Source organism: Plecotus auritus (genome assembly GCF_963455305.1).
Source record: "Plecotus auritus genome assembly, chromosome: 4".
Taxonomy (NCBI): Eukaryota; Metazoa; Chordata; class Mammalia; order Chiroptera; family Vespertilionidae; genus Plecotus; species Plecotus auritus.
In genome coordinates this window covers 17,154,516-17,177,154 of record NC_137775.1, presented here as the reverse complement: position 1 = coordinate 17,177,154, position 22,639 = coordinate 17,154,516, and the positions used below count along the sequence as shown (strand labels likewise).

The 22,639-nt window shown below is 38.4% G+C and overlaps 1 protein-coding gene across 3 annotated transcripts in view; it reads right to left on the bottom strand.

Annotated features, from left to right (window-relative positions):
* Nucleotides 1-22,639, bottom strand: part of NKAIN2 (sodium/potassium transporting ATPase interacting 2) — a gene marked incomplete at its 3' end in the record, with an annotated part of 821,309 nt that overhangs the window by 17,803 nt on the left and 780,867 nt on the right. For all 3 annotated transcript variants that reach the window (XM_080663586.1, XM_080663588.1, XM_080663587.1), the window contains one exon: nt 8,271-8,331. In XM_080663586.1, coding sequence (XP_080519712.1) covers nt 8,271-8,331 — 61 coding nt within the window. The remainder of the gene's footprint in view (nt 1-8,270; nt 8,332-22,639) is intronic.

Below are 22,639 nucleotides of genomic sequence, written 5' to 3'. Positions count from 1 at the left end.
CTTGGTGCTTGCTTCTGTAGCACATAAATTAAAGTTAGAATCAAGACCCCCATTGTATTGAATCAACAAAAGAAAGAGGATGAATCACTTTCTTTTCCTCATATTTTCGAATTGGGATCATAAGCCTTATTTAAAGATGATCATGGTGCACATGTGCATGTGTGAATGTGTGTGTGAGTGTGCATAAAAAGCAGTATAGTATAATGGAGGAGACATTATGAGAAAAGGGGGAGAGTAAGAAGTAACTGTTGAAGAATCAGTCTCAACTTTGACCTGAATATCCAAATTGAGACAAAAGCCCATTTCTTTTCTCTTCAATGACCACAAGAGGGAGCAATTTAACAGTAAGCTGAAAAAGAGAGCTTCGCTAATTTTGGGAGAGTTACTGTAAAAATCGCTCTTTCTCACTGTTGGGGAATGCTGTTGTCACTGATAGGAACTTGCATGTGATTGACAGGAGGCATATGTATACGTGGGCATTTGTCTCCGGGGTCGATCATTTATTTAGTCTTTTACATATGACAGCATGTTTTTGTTTTTCCTTTTATTCCCTTAGAAAATGTCAAAAGGGGCTTTATGCTAACTGGTTATTCATTTAGTTGGAATAAACTGGGGTCTAAGGAAATGTCACATTTCCTTGGCAGTTGCCATATAGTCCAGGAAATGTTTGTGCAGAGCTGAATGATTCATTCATTGATTTCCCAGATACTTACTGAGTCCTGCTCTAGGTAGGGGATATGTTAGATGCTGGGGATATAGCCGTGGTCAACACAGGTGTGGTCCTCAGTGGCATCTCTAACATGCTCTTACTCGGAAGGAGTCAATATGTGCTGTATTGGTGTCAAAAGTTCACAAGCAAGCTCGGTGAGCTTGGACACATCAATTAATCCTTAGGGATCTATAAAGTTAAGGTGTTGAAATAGAGCCATAGGCAATAGTTTTCCATTTAAAGCCCTGCAGTATTCTCAGTCCAAAATAAATCTTAAGTAGGGCAAAAAGTCATAAAATTAAATGAATGCAGAGCTCCTGTGCTTTGGGGAGTTGGAGAAGAAGCAAGATGATACCTTCTACCTTGTCCCACTACAGTTCAGAAGACATGGCTAGAGATCAGCAGCATTAAAAGTCTGGGGCTCCAGTGTCAGATAATATGTGATTCTGTTCAGAGATGGGGAAAGTAATTGCAAGTTTTGTTTTGGGAGGGAGGCTGGCAGATATGGACAATATTATTTCACCAAGTCACTTTCAGAATTCCAAAACGACGTTATAAAGAGATGATGAAACAATAATATATGAGGCTTTCATTTGATTGCTTGAGTATGACACTTGGAAAGTAAAATAGACACATAATTCTCATAACTCTACCTGTCAACCTGACACCCAAGAAGTTGGCACTTTTTTTTTAAACTGCTAATTGCCTGCCCCTTAGCTTATGTATATAGAGTGATGTATAAATAACAGGAAAGCAAGCGCAGGTATACCAGATGTGTGATGTGGCCTTAACAACCAGGTAGATAGACAGATGATAGATAGGGAGGAAGGAAGAAAGGAAAGAAGAGAGGAAAGAAGGAAGACCAGGAGACATATAATATGTCAAAATGCTGAGAACCAATTTAGAATTGTGGGGTCATTCTATTTTTTTTTATATCTGTATTTTCTATACATTCTGCAGTCAAAATGCAATCCTTTATAACCAGGAAGAAACAAATATTTTTAAATGGGGGAGTAGCCCTCCCTGCTCCGCACCCCCTCCAGCTCCCTCACAGTTGGGAGAGTGTATGATTGTGCTCAAAGAATTGCATCCAAACTCAATGATCTTGACAAACAGGAAAAATGATCAAAACATACAGAATGGAGTTCAATACACAGATGCACAGGCCAGCAGGCTTTAAAAGAAAAAGATCAAACAAAAATAACAGAAAATTATTAGCCTCAGAGAAGTGAATAATTTCCTGTGGTTTGCTTTTCAAATGAAAGATTCTATAAATCGATTGGGACTTTTATACCAAGGCCAGTGGGTTTAAAGAATTCAGGACAGGTTTTTATGAACTTGTGCTTGGTTGTTTGGTTCCTGCATGTGTGCATCTACATCTAGAATTCATTTTTCAATACTTTTCAAAAAATAAGTTCCCTAGAATATATATTTAAAATGACATGCCATAACCTTTTCCAGATTATTTGAATATTTAATAACACATCAGATCTCTTTTAGAAAAGATAGTGTCTACTTAGAAAAATAGACCCTTTTTTAAAAAAGAGGACTGTTGTTTAGTATTAGCTTAATTATGAAGCAAAAGGTTTATAAGAAAACATAATAAAAATTGAGAGATTAAATGATTGTTTTTTCCTATTATAGATCAGTGATGTTTATCTAATGATGCTAATGAAGCAGAGACTTACGTTCTTAGTCCTATCACTGAAGTAGGCATCTAACTGTGGTGCAGAACTGAGGGTTAAGTGAGAGAAGAGCTGCATAGTATGTAACAAAAGGCACATCAGACCAGGAGTCTCAGGACATCTTATTTCTTCCACAGACTACTGTGAAAGAGAACAGGTAAAAAAGACCAGAGGTCATAAGGAAAACTCAGCACGGCTGGCACCAGATTGTGTAGTGCAGAGCCAACAACAAAGATGACCCAGCAAGGTGTGTCTGCTTTCCTGGAGAAAGCCTTTTCCCCTAAGACACATGGCTGCCTTTTCATGAACAAATATAAAACAATTAGAGGCCCAGTGCACGAATTCGTGCATGGGTGGGGTCTACCCTGATTGGGGCTGATTGGGCCAGGCTGGCCAGGGGAAGGGGATGTGGGAGGTTGGCCAGCTGACCCCACCCCTTGGTCGAACTCTCAGTCGAACTCCCAGTCGAGGGGACAATTTGCATATTAGCCTTTTATTATACAGGATAGGCTGGGATAGTTGTCCCACTCAAATAGGGTTCATGTGTCAAGGTGCACCCTCTGAAGCAGAGTCCCAGCTTTGTTTCCTGGTGAGGAGCTTCTAATTGGAAGGCAGATCACCCTGACCTAAGCAGGAGATGCTGGCGCTATGCTCCTGCTTGGAGATGGTAAGCATGGAGCCCAGGCAGACGGTGGCATTGTAACCTGGATCCTCTTACCCACAGGAAGTCAAAGGTAGCACAACTCTGTGCCACGTAAGTATTTTCAAAAATCTGGGAGCCACACGGGGTGTGTGTGTGTGTGTGTGTGTGTGTGTGTGTGTGTATGTGAATATGGGATGTTATGAACTGAATTGTGTGTCTTCTCTTCCCCAGTTTATATATTGAAGGCCTTACCTCCCATGTTATTGTATTTGGAGATGAGGCCTTTAAAGAGGTAATTAAGGTTGAATGATGCCATGAGCGTGGGGCCCTAATTGAATGGGTCTGGTGATCTTATAAGAAGAAAAAGAGACACCAAGGCCATGTACACACAGAGAAGAATGCCCATGTGAAGACAAAATACAAAGTTAGTTGTCTATAAGCCAAGGAAAGAGGCTTTAGAAGAAACCAAATCTGCCAACAACTTGATCTTGGACTTGCAGCCTTGTGAACTGTGTGAAAATAAATTTCTGTTAGCTAAGCCACCCAGTGTTTGTATTTTACCACTGCAGCCCCAGGTGACGAACATCTGGGGGCCAGAGTGTCCCATCTTCCCCTCTGACACCTCTGCTTCCAGGGTGGCTGCTATCTCCCGGGAAGCACAGCAGATGGCAGTGGCGTTCTGTGAGTCTGCACAGCCAGTGGCCTCGCAGGCTGTGGCTCTGGCTTAGCTAATGAAAGGCTAAGAGATGTAAGCTTCAAGGTCCAGGCTTTTTCATAGGAAAAATCAATAACTTTGCATTCAAATGTCCATATAAATATTCATCAAACTGGGCTTTAGAAAAGCAAATGAGATACTGTTTAAAAAGAGAAATAAGGAAAACAAAATTCTCAGGCATTTGACATGCCTGCAATCTCACTCCTTCTAGTTCAATGAGGGTTCATTGCTATTTCATGTGTCTAAGTTTGAGTCTGAACCCTCTCCATTACCCCCAGAGGTCTCTGTCTCTGAGGCTCCCTCACCACACTTGCTGTTGAGGTCTGAGGTGTCAAAACTGAGCCCATGGCCGGCCAGCCTCATATTGACACCAAGAACACTGTAATCTTCCAGTTGCCATACTTGGGCTGTTATCTCACTCAGCACAGTTACAGAACCCAAACTGCTCTCTGTTCCTAACGGGGCTCTGCGGAGTGGAAACTTAACCGAGTAGGCAGGCAGGTAGGTAGCACCTCCTCCTGCACGACACTCCTATCAGGATGCTTCATTACAAATCCACAGCAGGCAAGAGCAGACACAGAGACCCCGCCCTTCCCTGATGACTCAGACATTAAACCTGTCCCATTCATCAGGGCTTACTTTCTGTGTGTACACACATGTGCATGCCTGTGTATGTGTGTGTTTGAGTTTCAATAAGCCAGGATGCTTTTAAAGGATCAAAATAATTTCCTCTGTGACATAATTACCAAAAATTAGACAGAAATTTCAAACCTTTACCCTTAAGCATTGGAAGTCATGTGTTTCATCCAGAGATGAAAATACAAATGACAAAGACTATGACAATAGATGAAACTATTAAATGAAAGCACTGTACTCAATACTCATAACTGTCTGGACAGAGAACTAGCCCACAAGAGCATCTCCAGCAGGCTGTTTAGTCCTGTGAAACTCTAAGGCAATTCTGCTTGAATATAAAAATAGGAAAAGTAATTCATATCTTGTCCACTGAGCAAAAAGACTAAAATTATAAAACTTGCCTATGAGAAGTTGGGTTAATAAAGGAAGATAAAGTATTGTGGTCAAAATACATAAGAGACATAAGCACTATTTTAGAGTCTCTGGGAAAATAGTTGATTAGATGCTTGAAAGATAAACCTGATCTTCCAAAACATATTTGGTTTTGGCCAAAACTAGATCTAGGGCGAATTCCCTAAAATGTGTTTTCTGGAATTCTAATTCTCAGGAATATTAAGATTTCATATGAAAAAGCATTGTGTGTTCAGATGTTTGGGATATTACTATACTTTTAATTTTTGTAAATTGATGTCTTAACATCTACAAAATGACCACTGGCTGATCCCAAGTAAGCCCTAGCTCACCTAAAATACCTGGAGACTTTAGATAGCCCCAAACTATATTCTCTAATAGTCAAGTGAACATGCACTTCACAAGGAGCCACTTTTAAAGTTAGCTAGCTAGCACTAAACCTGCTTAGCCTGCCTTGCCCATTTCTTTAGATGGAAAAAAAAACACTGTAAAGGCGCTTGCCCACAGTTTACTCTCTCTCTCTGCCTTGTGATCTACCTTGGCGCTTTCTGTGTGGCCCTATGTGGCATGAAGTGTTCTCCCCAGGACACTATCCTATCTAATAAAGAGGGAATGTGCTAATTGACCCTCACGCTGTCGCAAAGATGGTGGCACTCACAGCCAATAAGGAGGGAATATGCTAATTGACTGCCCCGCCCTCAAAGATGGAAGCGCCCACAGTCACAAGATGGCGGCACCCAGTCCCCTCAGCCCTGCCGGGATGCCTGCCTCCAGAGTCCCCCAGTCCCCTCAGCTCCCCAGCTGCCCAGGGCTGGCCCGAGGTGCAGACAAGCCTCCGATGGCAGCTGCCCAGCTGCCCAGGGCTGCCTGAGGCTCAGGTAACCAGGGCTTGCTGAGGCTTGCGCTGCCGGCAGTGGCAGCAGCAGAGGTGTGATGGGGGCATCGCCTTCCCCTGATCGCCGGGTTGCCTCCCGCCCCTGGGGGCTCCTGGACTGTGAGAGGGGTCAGGCAGGGCTGAGGGATCCCCCCTCCAGTGCATGAATATAGTGAGTATAATAAAACTGCAAAACTATTGCCTCTAGTGAGTATAATAAAACTGCAAAACTATTTGTGGCTTCTCTCTGTGATCTGCATTTGGCCTCGCTATATGTCATCCAATGTAATATGGCTCAATCATGGATTAAGAAAAATTGAATATACTTCTTTATTACAGCGGTCACAAAGATGTGCGTATGTAAATATACATTCTAAGTTTCCAGTGTCAAACTTATTTGGCTTTGGGATCTATTTTTGAGCAGTATATCTTATGGAACCAGCATTTCTAGGGTCCCCTCTGGGAGATACTATTCTAGAGAGATACTGATTATCTGTCTAGGCGACTTGGCATGTCAGTATTTTTTGAAGTAAAAAATGCACTGGTGTCATTGTGAAATGAAACCAATCATTATGGCCTAAGGAACTCAACTCTCATATGAAATTTAACCTGTAGACTTTCTTTTTTTGGCACAAAAAACACTGCATGGTAATATCTGAATGCACTTCCATAGTTTGCAGGATCCACTCATTAAAAAATCCATTAATCTATTACCCTTCCTAACTTGGAATACATCTTTTGTGCACAAGACAAGTACTTATAGATGTTTTCTCTTGCATATATTCATTAGGCATCTTCATGTCAACCTGTTCAAATGGAACACTTTTTCACATTCCCATTCTATTTTCCTCAAGTGACATTTTCATGTACCCATTCTCTTATACCAGAAACCCAGGAACCTATCAGTGTCTTCATTGTCCCTTACACAGTACCACCCATAGCCCATTAATCACTTGGTTTTAGCATGTCTCCTGTCATATCTATGCTGTCCCTCTACAACATGGTCCAGACCTCATGATCTCGTATCTCAGTCATTGTCATGAAGTCTAACTAGTCTCCCTTCCTCTAATCTGTCCCACTGCTTCTGGTCTTTCTTTCACACTGACACGACTGTGATTTCCCTAAAGTACAAATGTGATTATATTATTCGGTTTTTATAAGCTACCTGCCAATTGATTTGCCATTATGCTATACAAAATAAAGTCCAAATCCCTCACTCTGTCACACCATTTTTCTACTGTCTCATCCATGCTCTCTTTTCTAATCTTCTCTGGATGCCCACTGCTAGCACAAGACACAACCCAGTCATATTAACCTGGCTTCTGTGCTCCCAACATGACCAGCTATGAGATGCCTTGGTGCTTTCTCACCTTTTACCTGGAATCACCTTACTCCCACATTGGCTACCCTATTCATCTTTCACCTATTCATCTTCAAGATCAAGCTCAAGAGTTTGAGAGTATCCTTCTCTATAATGAGTTATCCTGGTCTCTTTCCTATTTCCCCCACTATGCACTTTGGAGGGTTTTGTACATATTTGTCCACGATTGCTTCTTCCTACCAGACAGTAAATTTCTAGAGGTAAAAGATTGTGTGCTACCAATCTTACTAGTAAAACCTCCAAAGCCTCACAGAGCACGTGACACACTGAAAAATGGTTACAAATGCTTTTTTAGCAAAAGGGCCATCATGTCCTTTCACACATAAAATAATATAAACTATGTACTGTGTGTTCCTCAAATCATCCTGTAACAGAGCAGTGAATTCTCCACTTTTTTTCCTCTGTCTCAAAACCCCATTATTATGAATATTTTTGGAAACCGAAAAAAAATGATTCCCAATTTTGATTTTTCCTGAGTAAATATAGGTGCATGGGCAAGTATCCAGGATAGCACTCAGAGAGACTCCAAGTCTTTTTCCAATCCCCCTCTTTCAGATCCTGAGGTGGCAAGGGCGGAGTGAAACCTTGCATCTGCTGTTTTTGGAAGAGCAGAGGACAGTAGAGCCACTAGGGGCTTGCAGGAGGGCACTGCCCTCTCACCTCTGGACCAAGCAATAGGACTCAGTGCTGAGACTTAGACACAGATTTCTAGCCACTTGCATCCAAGAGTAGGAACAAAAAAGAAATATAAAAATTTTCTTTCCTAAAGACAAACTTCTTGAATTAATCCGAAGTTAATTCTTGTGAGAGTTTTAGGAACTATTGTTGATTGTTAAGGCTTGTCGTCCTGGGTAAAACTGATTAGTTATCAATACCTAAGAAAAGGTTTATAAAAACAGAAGAGTCCAGTTAACCAATTTTAAAAACCACTTCCATCTCCAGTTTCCCCTTCCTATTTCCTATCTGAATTGTTATAAGATCTTAACAGTGCTTTCCAATAAAAAAGAAATATGTTTTCAAAACGAACCCTTCCCCAATTGTTTTGATATCCTCTATACTTTTATGAAAACACTTTAGCCCTATGGATACAAAAGGCTTATCGCCTGTTCTAATGATGTGTTGGGGGATATTGTCTGAGAACCAGTAAGGCTAGGCAGGAGGCAGTAAGGAAGATGCTTTGAACTTGAAAGAAACAGAATAGAGCTTTAGTACTTACAGCTGTCCTCTTCTTCAGTTATACATTTCACAACATAACAGGCGTAGATGAACCCTGCCAGCTGAAACAAAACAAAGGTGCTTTAGACATGAGGCAAAGGCAGCAGGACTGGAGCTCGCTGGGGGAGTGGCTTTTCAAAGTCAGGCAGTTTATGACTAGGTCTGGGGTTCCAAGATGGTCCATCAGACGGGATCCTGACTCCAGTGTGGATTCCTGATTCCAGTGACGTCTATCTGCCTGATAAAGAAGTATTTTCTTCTGACCTGCAATTATGTGTAAGACTTGCTAATTGCCAGGCAATCTAAAACAAGTTATTGTGGATGCAGGAAAAGGAAAAAAAATTATGGAAACTCAATGCAATAACATTTGCATTTGTGCCAATCAACTTCTAATTGACTTGCATGAGTCACTGACTAGCATAAAAATGTTTTCAGGGAAAAATAGCAAGGAGATTCCATGATATGTTGCATGAACACTCTATCAGTAAAAAGACCTCTTATTTAGATCTCGACCAGGAACCGGGAAGACCAAGTATAATTAGGATGAGGTGGACACCCGTGGGTAAGGAGTATCCCAGTGCACTAAAGTGAGGACTCACACATCACATTGTCCTTTCTAAAGCATACCACAGAAAGGTCCCTATGGGCAGGCAAGTCTTCACTGACTGAAATGGGTCCCTGCCCAGGAGCATGGCAAAGTCCTGTGATATCTGTCCCTTAGATTGTATTCCCTCATCTCAGTCTATCTATTTAGTCAACTTATGAGCACTGCTGGAAGGAAGCAAACGAGTATCCTTCCTGATAAGTGGAAAAATTATTACCCAAAATGGTCCAGTTTAATAATCTTTAAAAGTATGTCCTCAGAATGGTGATGAAGATTATTCACGATGGCATTTCAGAAAAGCGTTGAGTCCTGACCCCCCAGGACAGCATTTGGTGTGGGGAAGGGAGGGGACCTTAGGTAAGGCTGCAGCCTCCCATCCGAAGCTGAGCAACAGGCGGCCCTGTGTGATAAGCCTACTGAAGATCTTGTATTAGCTGGCAGCGATCCTTCTGGAAGATGTGAGCGGAGGATTTTAAGCCGGATGGGACGCTGATGGTTGTGTAATGAGCACAGAACTATTTGGAGACAAAGGGGGTCCAGTTAAAGGAAACTTTAGAAAAATCTCTAATTTGGGTTTGAAGGAGAAAGTACGATGCGACAGTATCAAACTCTCTTCCAAAGAAAATGGGCAGAAGCAGTGACCCTGCTCCGGGAGGAATGGATGGGAGAGAAGACTGTGCAACATACTCTTCAAGGGCTTTTATTTTCAGATCCTGGATGAGAGGGAATGTGTACCCCCCCACTGCAACCCCCAAGTGCAGTATCTGAACCAGTGCACAGAATAAACAGCTAAATAAGGACACCACTGATGTTGTATTAGCAGAGTTAGTTTTCTTTTTAAAAAACTCATCAATCAGCATTTTTTCATTGAATTATATGTTGCTATTGGCAATAAAATAGTGATAGTAAGAACTATTTTCTTATATAATAGAATCATCAGTATCATTGCTTTTATGGGACTGATTTTTCAAGTACAGGGTATTATTAAAAACCAGTGTCTCCCATTTGATTTTAGCAAAAATTTTGATTTGACCAAACAAAGTCATATGGTGATAAGCATTTTCACGGGTACTGGAAAAATAGATTATACTAACACTTCTTAATCTTTTATCCACCAGGACCCATAAAAATGCTCTAATCATTGAGTGGCCTGGCCCCATGGATACTCTGTCATTGGTACTTGGATATGATTGTAGCTAGGTAAAGAGGCAACAGTTTGATTAAATGCCCCGTCATGTCTATAGCTACTCCCCTTCCTCCACGTGAAGTCCTTACCATCCATGGCTAATTGCTACAGATTTATTAATAATTTATCTCTTCTTTTCAGTTTTAAATACTTGTTACTTGAATTATCTGTAAAACATTTTTTTTTTTACAAAATCACAAATTTTCTTTTGATTCTTACTATATCATCACTTTTGGATATAAAAATGTAGGTAATCAACATTGATAGATTCAGGGCCAAAAAAGTCTAAATTTCCATTAAGCTCCTAGATTATTAACTGCACTACTCTCCCAGAATTCAGGGAAGGCACTGTATTCTGCTTACCAGTGATCTTTTAATTGTATTTGGTTGCATTCTTTAACTATCAAGGGAGCTGCTTGGATAGAAAAGTAAATCCTGCTGCATTTCATTACAAAAGCTTGCTGATTAAGAGAACTTTAGCTTTAAAATTGGTCTCTTCTAAATACAAATGAAAATTTGTTTTTCCCAAATTAATCAAGATTCATAAACCTCTGTTATCTTCTAATTTTCCTACACCATATAAAATTTCCAATTAATTTTTACTCCCTCATGGTGATTTATAAAACTCACCTACAGAAAAGGGGTTTCAAATCATTTCTGACAACTCTGTCTTCTATAATGTGCAACTCTGCTAATTTGCTACCTGGGCTGCAAAGATGAACTAAGCCAGGATTTCCAACCTCAGCATCATTGATATTTTGGGTTAAGCAATATTTTGTGAGGTCTCTTGTGCATTATAGGATGTTTAGTAATATCATATCATCAAGACAGATGACATTTGGGACAATAAAAAATGTCAGCAGAAATTGCCATATATTCCTTAAAGGGCAAAATTGCCCCCGGTTAGAGCCACTGTTTTGGATACAATCCCATCCTAAAGGAATTTGCAATCTTGTAGCAAAGATACACATGTAATTGTAATTTGAAGTAAATTGAGATAAGTGTCAGAAGGAAGGAAGAAAATTGAATGTCTACTAAGTGACAAACAAAAAAATTGAATGTCTACTAAGCGATTACTAAGAAAGTATGATGTTTTTCATGGAATACAAACCCTTCCTAATGTTATATTAAGCTCCCCTTCTAGCCTCATTTTCCATCACTCCTAGTCTCAAAACTGATGCCAGTAGTAAGCTGTTTGGTGGTTTGCTGAAATACATCTGGTGGTTTTCCTCCTCTGTTCTTTAACTCATTAACCCATTCTACCAACAAAGCATGTGAATGCACTATGCCTCCTCCCTCCCCTGCCTGTCCAGCCTTGCATCTTTGAACAATTCAAACTCATTCTTTAAGACTGAATTCAATTGCTGTCTCCCCCAAGAGCTGGCACTTAATTATCAGGGTAAGGTGTAGATTGCCACTTTGGAGATAAACCTCAAGAGACGGCAGGACTTTGAGAGAGGAAAGGAGAAGACATCTTCCAAGCAGATCTCAGAAAAGCTCTGGGAAGGTGATAATTATTATTCAGGGAGGAGCAAATGGCCCATTTCGGAGAAGTTTTGGCAATGTGAAGAGTAGAGATGGTGCCCAAAGCAAACAATGATTTATGTTGCCATAGTAAATCTGAATACCTGGAGTTAAAATACAATTATTCATTTTGTTCCTTTTTAAAAGGTGGCTCGAATAATAATGAAAGACACTATGCTAGGCAAATATACAATTATTCACTTTGAAAAACTCTAAGTATTCCAGTTGTTTTAACATTTGGCATTCAAAGCTGAGCTAAACCTAAATCTGTTTCTTTTTATTCATCTGTTCACCTTGATACATCTAATATGATTTGTAGACTTCTAATCCACCTGATAGGTAATTACATATCATCTTGATATCATTAATGGCTGAAAGGATATATTTTCTCTCTATAACTAAATCAGGTTGAAATACTTTTTTTTAAATCTACAAACCAAATTATGATGGTATATCCCAGAAATTCACTTAGAAGCTAATAGATAAGAGGTAATAGAAGTCTATTGGTAAGTATTTTAAAAGATTCAATTATAGTAATTGAAAGTGTAACAACCTTAGTGTCTAAAATTCTATCATTTGGACTTCTGTTTCCAGGAAGTTGGAATAAATGTACTTTTCTGTAACACCCCCACTAAATACAACTAAAACACTTGGGCATTATATACACTGAGTGGCCAGATTATTATGATCTCTGAATGCTGCATGAATTCGTGTATGGGTGGGGTCCAGCCGGCCTGGTCAGGGGGAGGGGACATGGGCAGTTGGCCGGCCTGCCTGCTGGTTGAACTCCTGGTCAAGGGGACAATTTACATATTAGCCTTTTATTATGTAGGATATACACTGAATAGCCAGATTATTATGCATTCAGAGATCATAATAATCTGGCCACTCAGTATATATAACAAATGTAGGAAGAATCTGAAAGGCAGAAAGAAGATAGGTTGGCTAGAAATCTTGGAACCCAAGGAGGGACTACCAAAAGTTTATATACTGTATGATTATATTTTTAGAATATTCTTGACATGACAAAATTATAGATTTGTGTTCAGGGATTAAGAAAGGTGGTTGATTACAGGGAAATCAAGGTGGCTGTAAAAAGGCAACCTGAGGGATTGTGGTGATGGAACTGTCTGCCCACGACTGCATCAAGGTCAGTATCCTAATATTGATGCTGTGCTATAGTTTTGCAAGATGTTTCCATGAGGGGAAACTGGGCAAAGAGTACATAGGATCTCACTGTATCATTCTGCACAATTGCTTCCGATTTATAATTTTCTCAGATAAAAGTTCAATTTAAAGATTATACATTTCAGTGTACTATTATTTATGTTCAACACTTTTGTATTGTAACTTAAAAATTTTAAGTACATTTAAACAAGGTTAATATCCTTGTTTTATTATCTACAAAGACATATTTTAATTCTGAGCCCTTAGACCCAATTGAAGTCCACAATAGTTTTTGATGTTGATACAGTATAATCATTATTCAACAATTGGTGCTGGCAAACACTATTTTTTTTAAAAAATCTACAATTATCTCATTCTCCAACATATTAGTTCTATAATTCATTGAAATCAATCTATTTTTGTTCTGAATTTATAATTCAGATTCTATAAACCCACGCTTTTTGTAATATGAATTTAAACAGATTGATATTATGCCCTTACTGAATACTTTTAAGTTGTAGATATCTTATGTGCTCTTTTGCATCTTATTCCATTTATATAATTTGACATTGCTTCAGCAAAGGATTCCGACATGATTATATCGGTGCTACTAATGAAGGTCTTTCATATCAATTTTTAATGGGGTTGATGTATCATCTCTGGTGTCTACCAGGTTATTCTGATCCCATACTATTCCACCGGTTGGACTATTAGGGAGCAAACTGCAAGTTTTTTTTTTTTTTTTTCTACAAATAATCCAGGTGCAGGCATCAATCTACAATAACTCATGGAGGATTACCTTTAGGGCTATTGTGAACATTCACAGCCTACTGAGTCAGAAAAGCTTTTCAGAGGATCAGAAACATATCTTAATACCAGCCTTTAGGTATTGTGCCGCATCATCAAGCATGACTGCATTAAACATTTTTTAAAAGGTTAAATAAAAGTAGATGCACATGCAGACCTGTATTATCTACTTAATGCTGGGAAATGGACTGAACCAAATGCCAACGCTGGCTTCACCAGTAGTTCCCATTATAAACTGGCCTCTGGAAATTGGTAGTTTTTTTCAGGGCAAACTTACCAAGAAGTTACCCGAGTTCAAAAGAGTCTAATGTTTTAGTAAAGTTGGCAGAGCAGAAGATATGCAGGCAGGGTGAAAGACAACCAATGAAAGTCAATTGTTGTCATGACTAATAGCTCTCTCAGAGTTTAAATATCACATTACTTTTAAAAACTGTTTTGAGGGAGTCGTTCAGACATTCTATACATATGAAAGTTGGGAGGTGATAAAAGAAATAGCTTATCTAGTTCAATAGAGTCACAAGATGCCTTCAGTTTTTGAATTAGGAGCCATAATGGCATTCCTTATTCAAAACTGTTCATTGAAAGTAACTGACATTATGTTACAGACCTAAAATGAATACAGTGTTGTATGTCACTTATATCTCAATTAAAGAAATGGGAAATGTAAAAAACAACCTATCAAAATGCCCTACCATTTTAGGAGTAAAACTAAATTTAAGATTGTATAAAAGTCACATGTAATAGGGACTCATCCTATCTAATAAAATAGAAACATGTAAATTGACCGTACCTCTGCTACGCCCACAAGCCACGCCTACCAACCAATCAGGAGCAAGTATGCAAATTAACCCAACCAAGATAGTGGTTAATTTGCATATTCAGGCACAGAGTGAAGACTGAAGACAGCGTAGAAGGAAGCCAAGCACTGCAGAATGGAGCAAAGCTGCAGAGAAGCCAGCAAGCGGGGCCGGGGAGAAGGGAGGGAAGCAGGCGGGGCGGTGGAGAAGGGAGGGAAGCAGGCAGGGCAGCGGAGAAGGGAGGGAACCAGACTGCTGCAGGAAGCCCTATTGCAGGAATCTTCCTGCAATGGGTCTCTAGTTTATTCATAATGATACATTTGAGAAAGAAAGTGCAGCTTTAAAATGTTCTGTTGAATGTAAACAATCAATATTGCTGGGAAGAAATTTTCAACAAAATAAGTACATAATGCCTTTGTGAGCCAATGATACAAATAACATAATTTTGTTCAGAGATAATAGGGAAACTAAAGCAAAATTAATTCTACTAGTAAGACATATGCAAAAATAAACTGGCACATCTTAGGTATGTCAACATTAATAGACAAGATGAAAAATTTTAGTGTATCGCATTGGATGGAATGTGCAGTTCCAGAGATGATGGTGGAAATATAGGGCCACATTTTTATGAAGATACTAGGAGAGTTGTATTGGAATATAGTAGCAAAAATAACTAATGCTAAAAAAAAGATGCTAAAACTATATTAACATTTTTGCTTTTTCATAGGTGCTCCATTAGAAGATAAGGAAAATGTAGAATATATATTTCACCTGTGTCTGCAGCACATACTACAACACCATATTTCAAGAAACCATAGTTAGATGACATGTGTATATGAATATGTATATGTATAAAATATAATGGAGACTATGCACTGGATCTCTATCTGTTTAAAGACCTGAACTCTGGGAAGAGCAATGATGAAGAGATCAGTTTAGAATTGGAGGAACATTTCAATAGGCATGCTTTAGGCATCTCACCTTAAGCCTTCTTCTCTAAGACATTTCAGACTTCTTGAGGAAAACCAACAATGGTCTGAGTATCAAATTTCATAATTACGTGGAGGATGCCTAAATGAGCAGAGTGGTCCTACGCTGTTAAAAGAGAATTACTGTATCTAAACAATGGAGGTGAGTAGCCCTGCTTCCACCTGGTCTTGCCAGTCAAAATGCTGACAGTACTCAGTGTTGGTACCACAGATGAAAGGAGACACCTAAACATAGTTGTAACCATACTGAAAAGAGATAGAGAAATGAGATATGATGAGTAAACTCCTGGCTCATAGAAAGTTCTCAATAAACATTTTGCTGATGATGATGATGACAACTATGACAATGATGATGACAACTATGACAATGATGATGACAGCTATGACAAAGATGATGAAGGAGAATCCCCTATACAAATTGATGGTTAACTGCTTCCTGGGAACATCACTGAAAACCAGATGACCTATGTGATTACTTCACCTCAGATATTTTAAATATAAAAAATGAATAAATTATCATTGTTTAGAAATAGTCCATTTAGATGTTTTCTATGTAAAAGGCAGTCAAATTAGCATTTGTCAAAGGCCAAAGTGAGTACCTCAACCCATGCTAGATTAATGAGTATCCTGTATTCTTCCATGTTTAAGTAACTGTGATGAAATATAACAAGCCATTCACTATTCGGGGGATGGTGAATAAGACATTATCTTTGGTCTCTAAGGTTCTGTCCTACCCACATCTCTAGGGGAGTTGGGAGTCTTCTAGGATCTCTGTTTGGGCAGCAGACATTTCTTCCAATTTCATCTGAAGGTATTAAATAGATTAGAACCCATTAGAGACCTTTCTGGAATTGGCCAATTATCATCTTCTCAACTAAAAGCTAACTTCCAGTTAAGTGTTTCTTGACAGAAATACAGCTAAAAATCATGTCATAAAAATCTCATTAGGCTAACTACATGTTGACCTCCAACTCTTTGCTGGCTTTATGTATGTTTAGGCTATGCTTGGAAACACAGGCTATCCTTTCATAGTCCAGAATCTTTGGCCTAAGTTGATTGGCTATGTTACTGGATATAAAAAGAAGTTAATGCTGCCCAACGTTGATGAATCTTAAGAAAACATTTATTCTTCTGGCCGATGAGTATCAGAAGAGGTGATACATGATAAACTCATCATTATAAAAAATAATTTACTAACATTATACAAAATGATATCAATAAGAATAGAAAAAAAATAAATAAAAAGGAGACATTACTAACTGTACTGAAAAAGAAAAAAACTTACTGTACTGAAAAAGAAAAAAAATGAAATATAAAGAAAACAGCACATACCAGCTAGAGAGAAAAGTTGCTTCAAAATGTTATAATACACTTAAAATATAGTTAAATAGGAACCTTAGAGCAATTGGTCTCTTTACCATGGCATCCTTGGGAATAGCTTTATGCTCCATGAAAAGGTATTGTATGTAGCATTCAATGAAGCTTACCTCTGAAGCAGAGTACTAGGTGTAATATGTGGCAGAGGAAGATGAATGGTTGAGAAGGCAGCAACAGAAAAAGAATCCCCGAAGGGAATAAGATATGGATTGGGGATGACATAAATTTGAAGACCAGCTTTTTCCCAAAACAATTTCAAAAGGCACAAAACTGAATCAAAGTGTCACTTAAAAGGCTTGTCAACTCTCTCCATGTGTAGCAATAAAATCTAGTTGGATTGAGTAATTTTGGAGTCAGAACTTGGCTATGATTGGTGTTCTTCACAAATCCTTTCTTCTTTTCTATCCGAGCTTCCTTATTTTCAACCTAAATCCCAGATTATCTTCTTCCCACACAATTTACAGCAATATGAGAATAAAAGACACTGTGTCAACTATCTCATAATGAAATGATTTCATTAATTACTGATAACACAATTATTACCATTTGGGAATATATAAACTAGGAAAAAATGCAACTGCATTTGTGCTTTACTTTTTTATTTTTCAATGTTTAAACCTCAAAACACCGATTGCCTAACTAACCCTGGCAATGACTGGAAGGTAGAAAAGGAAAAGCTAGTGATTAGTGTTTAATATTCAGGTAATAGCTAGCATTGTGCGAGTGCCCACTATATTCTGAGCATATGCTAACATCTTTACAACTATTGTTCTACCTATTCTTTCCAGAACCAGAGTATTTCTATCATCACCTATGATATATAAGTGAGATAACTGAGGCTTAGTGAAATTAAGTGATGTCCCAAGATTAAGAGATAATTAGGAAAGTACTTGAATCTATGTCTACAAACCTAAAATCCTATGTTTTTTTTCTCTCCTAACACAGTATTGTTAACTTATCCAACTGGTAAAACTAACTACACTCTAAAATGAAGGGAACATAAGATTGCAAAAATCCGAGTAAATTCAAATTCAGAAAAGAAAATTTCTAAAATGAATTTCACCTAGTTTTCCAAGTTGGAAATTAGGATACAGATGATAGTACTGAGTTTTGGATTAGCACAGCTTGGAAATCAGCAAGAAACATACTGGCTTGGCTACCTGATAAACCACACAGGAGTTTAATGCCACTCGTGGGAAACCTGGAGTATCTAGGAGAACAGGAGTGTTCCTCCCCCTCATTTAATTACCATTTCAGTTCTCTTTCAGTGGTTCCAACTCATTATGATTTTATAGTCCTCCTTTGATTTGTTTATATACGCTTTTACACACCACAGTGGGTTTCTAATATAAGAAATATATTGGTGAGCCACTAATTACCGTCAGTTTACTGCTGGTGAGCAAGGCGAGCCTCACATGAGGAGGTATGGTTCTAAGGGCAGGGAAATCTCATCAATGGCTCTTCTTGCTCAGAAGACAAAGCATTGATAGCAAAGCATTCAAGAACAGACATGATTTGTCTCAAGCCGACTCTTCTAGCTCCAAGTCTTATGCTCCCCTTTACTTTTTCATATTGAATCACTGAGCAGTTCCCCCTAACATACATGCCATACTGTTGGATACCTCCATGCTTTTGAATATTTCATTTGCATATCTAACACACACAGTTTAACACCATATTGTGAGCACCTATATGCAACATGGACTATTTCAAGTCTACTTCTCAGGAACGTATTTCCTAAAAGCTAAGGCACAGGTATGCACTATTGTGGTGTGCACATACAGCATCCTATTAAATACCCATAATATTATACCCAACTTAATTCATTTCACTGTGATTCATATTAACTTTTAAGCTGGCCTATAAGCAGTCTCAAGACTCCCCAAGAATATTTCCATTATCTCAGAAAGTTCCCTCTTGACCCTTTGTCATCACTATTCCTTCCATTCCATTCCCACACTACAATTCTGATTTCAACAACAACGCAATAATATTGCTGGTTCTTGAAATTTATATAAATGGAGTCATATGTTTTGTGTCTGGCTTCTTTCATTGAATATACTATTTTTGAGATTAATCCAAGATATTGCATGTAGAATCAGTAATTTATTCTGTTTTATTTTCAACAGGAATTCCATTGCATGAATATCCATTATTAGTTAACTTTGCTACATAATAAACCACCCCAAAATTTAGGGTTTGAAACAACACCATTCATTTTTTGCTCATTGTTCTGTGGGTTGGTAATTTGGGCTGAGTTCAGATGGGCAGTTCTTTTCCTAGACATGGTTGACTTCTCTCGTGCATCTGTGGTTAGCTGTCAATCATCTAGGCAGATTTTCCCCTGGAAATCAGCAAGCCTCATCAATGTGAACAAGCAAGACCTAATTTGGGAGCGGGGGGACGGGGACGGACCTATAGGTAGATTGCTATTATCCAAATTTTATTTTTAATTTTTTGGTATGTTTGTACAATGTAATCATCTTCCCAACATCTCATTATACCCTCAACTTCAGTAAAGTTTGCCATGCATTCTTATATGAGTAGTACTTTGGGGAAATGAAAGAATCAAGATGACAATGTACAAGATGAGATGTAGAGAGACAATAGAGAATTCAACAGGAAGAATGGAATTAAGGGTTTTAAGAAAGGCCCCAAGAATTTCCCAGTAATAGTGCAAAATACATTGTACATGTGATGGGAGATTTTACTATTTTTTTAATCCTAAAGAACAAATTGATCCCAGTAGATTGAAGGCTTTCACTGGCAAATAATAAGCAATAATGCCTAACACCTTGTAGACTATCAAGGATTAATGGTTCCTATTTTCAGCTACTTTCAATCTTGTATCTTTGGCTAACTCATTTAAATAATTATACTTTAAGAATTCATGATTACATAGTGACACAGAAGGTATGTTTCGTATTGTTCACAGGTCATTGTGAAGATCAATGAAATTATAACTGTGAATGCACCTTGAGCTCCTTAGAGAAACACCATGTGTTGTAATGATTCTCCTTCTCTAAAAGTTCATCAGACTCAGACTATTCAGCCATTCCCATGAGATGGAAGGTAGTTTTAAATTTCTTTTTTTGTCCCCAACATGTACTGAGTGGCTCAAGTGGTTGTCATTTATTTTATTTTTTCCCGTAAGGGTGTAGAAGTTGAAAACTGTCAGCTAATTTTGAGATTATTTTATGGAAACATCTTTTAAAATTAAAGTTTAAAAACATGGGGTTCAGAATTGTTTCCTGAACTGCAAATTTTAAAAGTACTTTAAAAATGTTTACATATTATTTTTTAAAATTCTTCGTTTAATGTATTACATCAGTCTCCTTTTTCCCCCATTGACCTCTCCCCGGCTGTCCCCACCCCCCAGCACATGCCCTCACCCATCTACTGTCTGTGTCCATTGGTTATGCTCATATGCATGCACACAAGTCCTTTGGTTGATCTCTTACCCCCTCACCCCCTGCCTTCCCTCATAGGTTGGATGCTTCTATGACTCTGGTTCTATTTTTGTTCATCAGTTTATGTTGTTCATTATACTCCAAAAATGAGTGAGATCATGTGTACATATTCGTTATTAGTACATATTATTCACATATCTGGGCTCTCATTCTTTCTATACTTATGCCAAACTATTTCTATCCAGATTATCTGCTCTTATTTTCTCCTTCTAATTATTATATCGTTAAAGTTTTCTCATTATACACTTGTCAAAAATTATCAAGGAGAGTATAGCATTGATGACTCCATTAAAGAAATAAGAAGGGAGGAGAAAACAAAAGTGTTTGATAAGGTTTTAAAGATATGGAGAGAGAGAGACTGAAAGATTTAAAAACTTTTCATTTTTCATTATTTTAAAACTAGAGGCCCAGTGCACGAATTCAAGCACAGGTGGGGTCCAGCCAGCCTGCCCCAAATGGGGGCCAACCAGGCTAGCAGGGGGGGAGGGGCCCCAATCAGGCCGGTTGGCCGCTGCAGTGCATGTCCTAGTGACCAGTCGTTCCAGTCATTCCAGTCATTCCATCATTCTGGTCACGTGGCTTTTATATATATAGATGGTGATGCAGGTGCTATAAGAACCAAGTTTTCATTCTTTAACCGAGTGTACAGGTATTAGTATTGACACTAACTTGTAGCCCCGCCCATTCCTGGGAAATATGTTCTCCATTTTGTTATATCTATTTTGTATTACATTTGAAAAGATACAAAGAAGCACATTTTTCATAGCCCAGCATCAGAACTCACAGGGAGAAAAGGCCATCTGTTTTTTTTTTTTTATTTTCTTTAAAGATGCTATCTCCCAGAAAAGTGAGGCTTGATGACAATCTAACTCCTCAATTTACCTTAATGACTTCAAAACTGTTGAAACCTCATTACTGAATGTCATTGCTGAGTGCCTGTGTGCATTTGTGTGTGTGTGTGTGTGTGTGTGTGTGTATGTGTGTGTGAGATTATAAAGTGTAAGGTAGCAAGAAATAGTAAGAGATGACATTCTGTGATTTTCATGGTCTTTTATGAAAGTTGACTGACTTCTAAAATTAGCTCCGGTCTGCTTCTGCACATCAATCCTCTAATATTAAGAGAGTTTAAGAGACTTTTTTTTCTATGCCTAACTTCATCAGCTTCAAGAGTCCCCATGTAGAATTTGTTTGTGACTGTGTGCGATTCCTTCTAAACCCCTTTCTTCTGATTCCCAACTATTTGAAACTTCACTATCAGTATCACATGCCATATTCAAACTGCACCGTCTCCTGAATAGCAGGGAGACTTTGCTGTTCCTCATCTCCCATGAACATATTCAATCAGAGAGTGTTAGTGAACAATAATTTACATTTATACGTACTCACTCTGCCAGGCACTGTTCATACACAGATTCTTTTACTCCTCACAGTCACTCTGTGCGGTTGCTATAATAATTATACCCTCTTTATAGATGGAGAATTTGGAGCATAGAGAAGTTCAGTGACTTACCTGAAGGCACCTGCTGGTAAATAACCCAGACTGGCTGGCTCCAGAATCCATGCTCTCAACCACTACACTATGCTCTCAACCCAGGTTTGAGTCTTCATTTCTCTCACCTGGATTGCTGCATAGTCCCCTAACTCACTCCCCACTCCCAAACATTTCCCTCCACCCATAATCCACCTGCTTTCTCCCTGGGACTGTGGCTTTTTAGGATATTTACCTCATGAACTAAAAGTTCTGTCTTGAAATGCAGCTGTTTAGGAAAGTAAACATAAAGAAATACCAAAAAGCATACCTTTCCTTCTGGGCTTTAACATTATTTACGTATTAAAAATCTGAATTATAGAGATTAACTTCTCTTATATTTAAATCTTTAGGCAATTAAAAAATCTGACCACATGATGCTATATTTCTTTGATTACATTTCATTTTGCAGAGGTAAAAATTTCAGTGTCACTTCAACTATTTCTATTTATCAGTGACAATTAATAGAATACTTCAGGCTTTAACCTAAATTGTATATCTACAAGGAAGATAAAATATAGATACCCAGCTATAGGAAAAAAGGAACTTTTAATTTTCTTAAGGGCAAAGTCAGTGAGAAAAAGGTCACTTGGCCCACAAATACATGAATAATTGTCATTATAAAGTGCCTATAATTTGAAGCTTGGTAATCTAGCTATTGTTGGAGAAATAAAAAAAATACCTCTTAGAAAATATAGTATAGTAGAAAGATGTAATAAAAATAAAAATGCACAATAATATAGCTTGGGCTATATTAAAATAGAAGGGCAGAGGAAACACAAGGCTATCATAGAAATAAAATGTATAGTCCCACCTTCAGGAGCTTACACAATTTGGGAGGCAAGGGAAACACACACACACACACACACACACACACACACACACAACACTCCCCCCCCACACACATACTACTTGAAACAG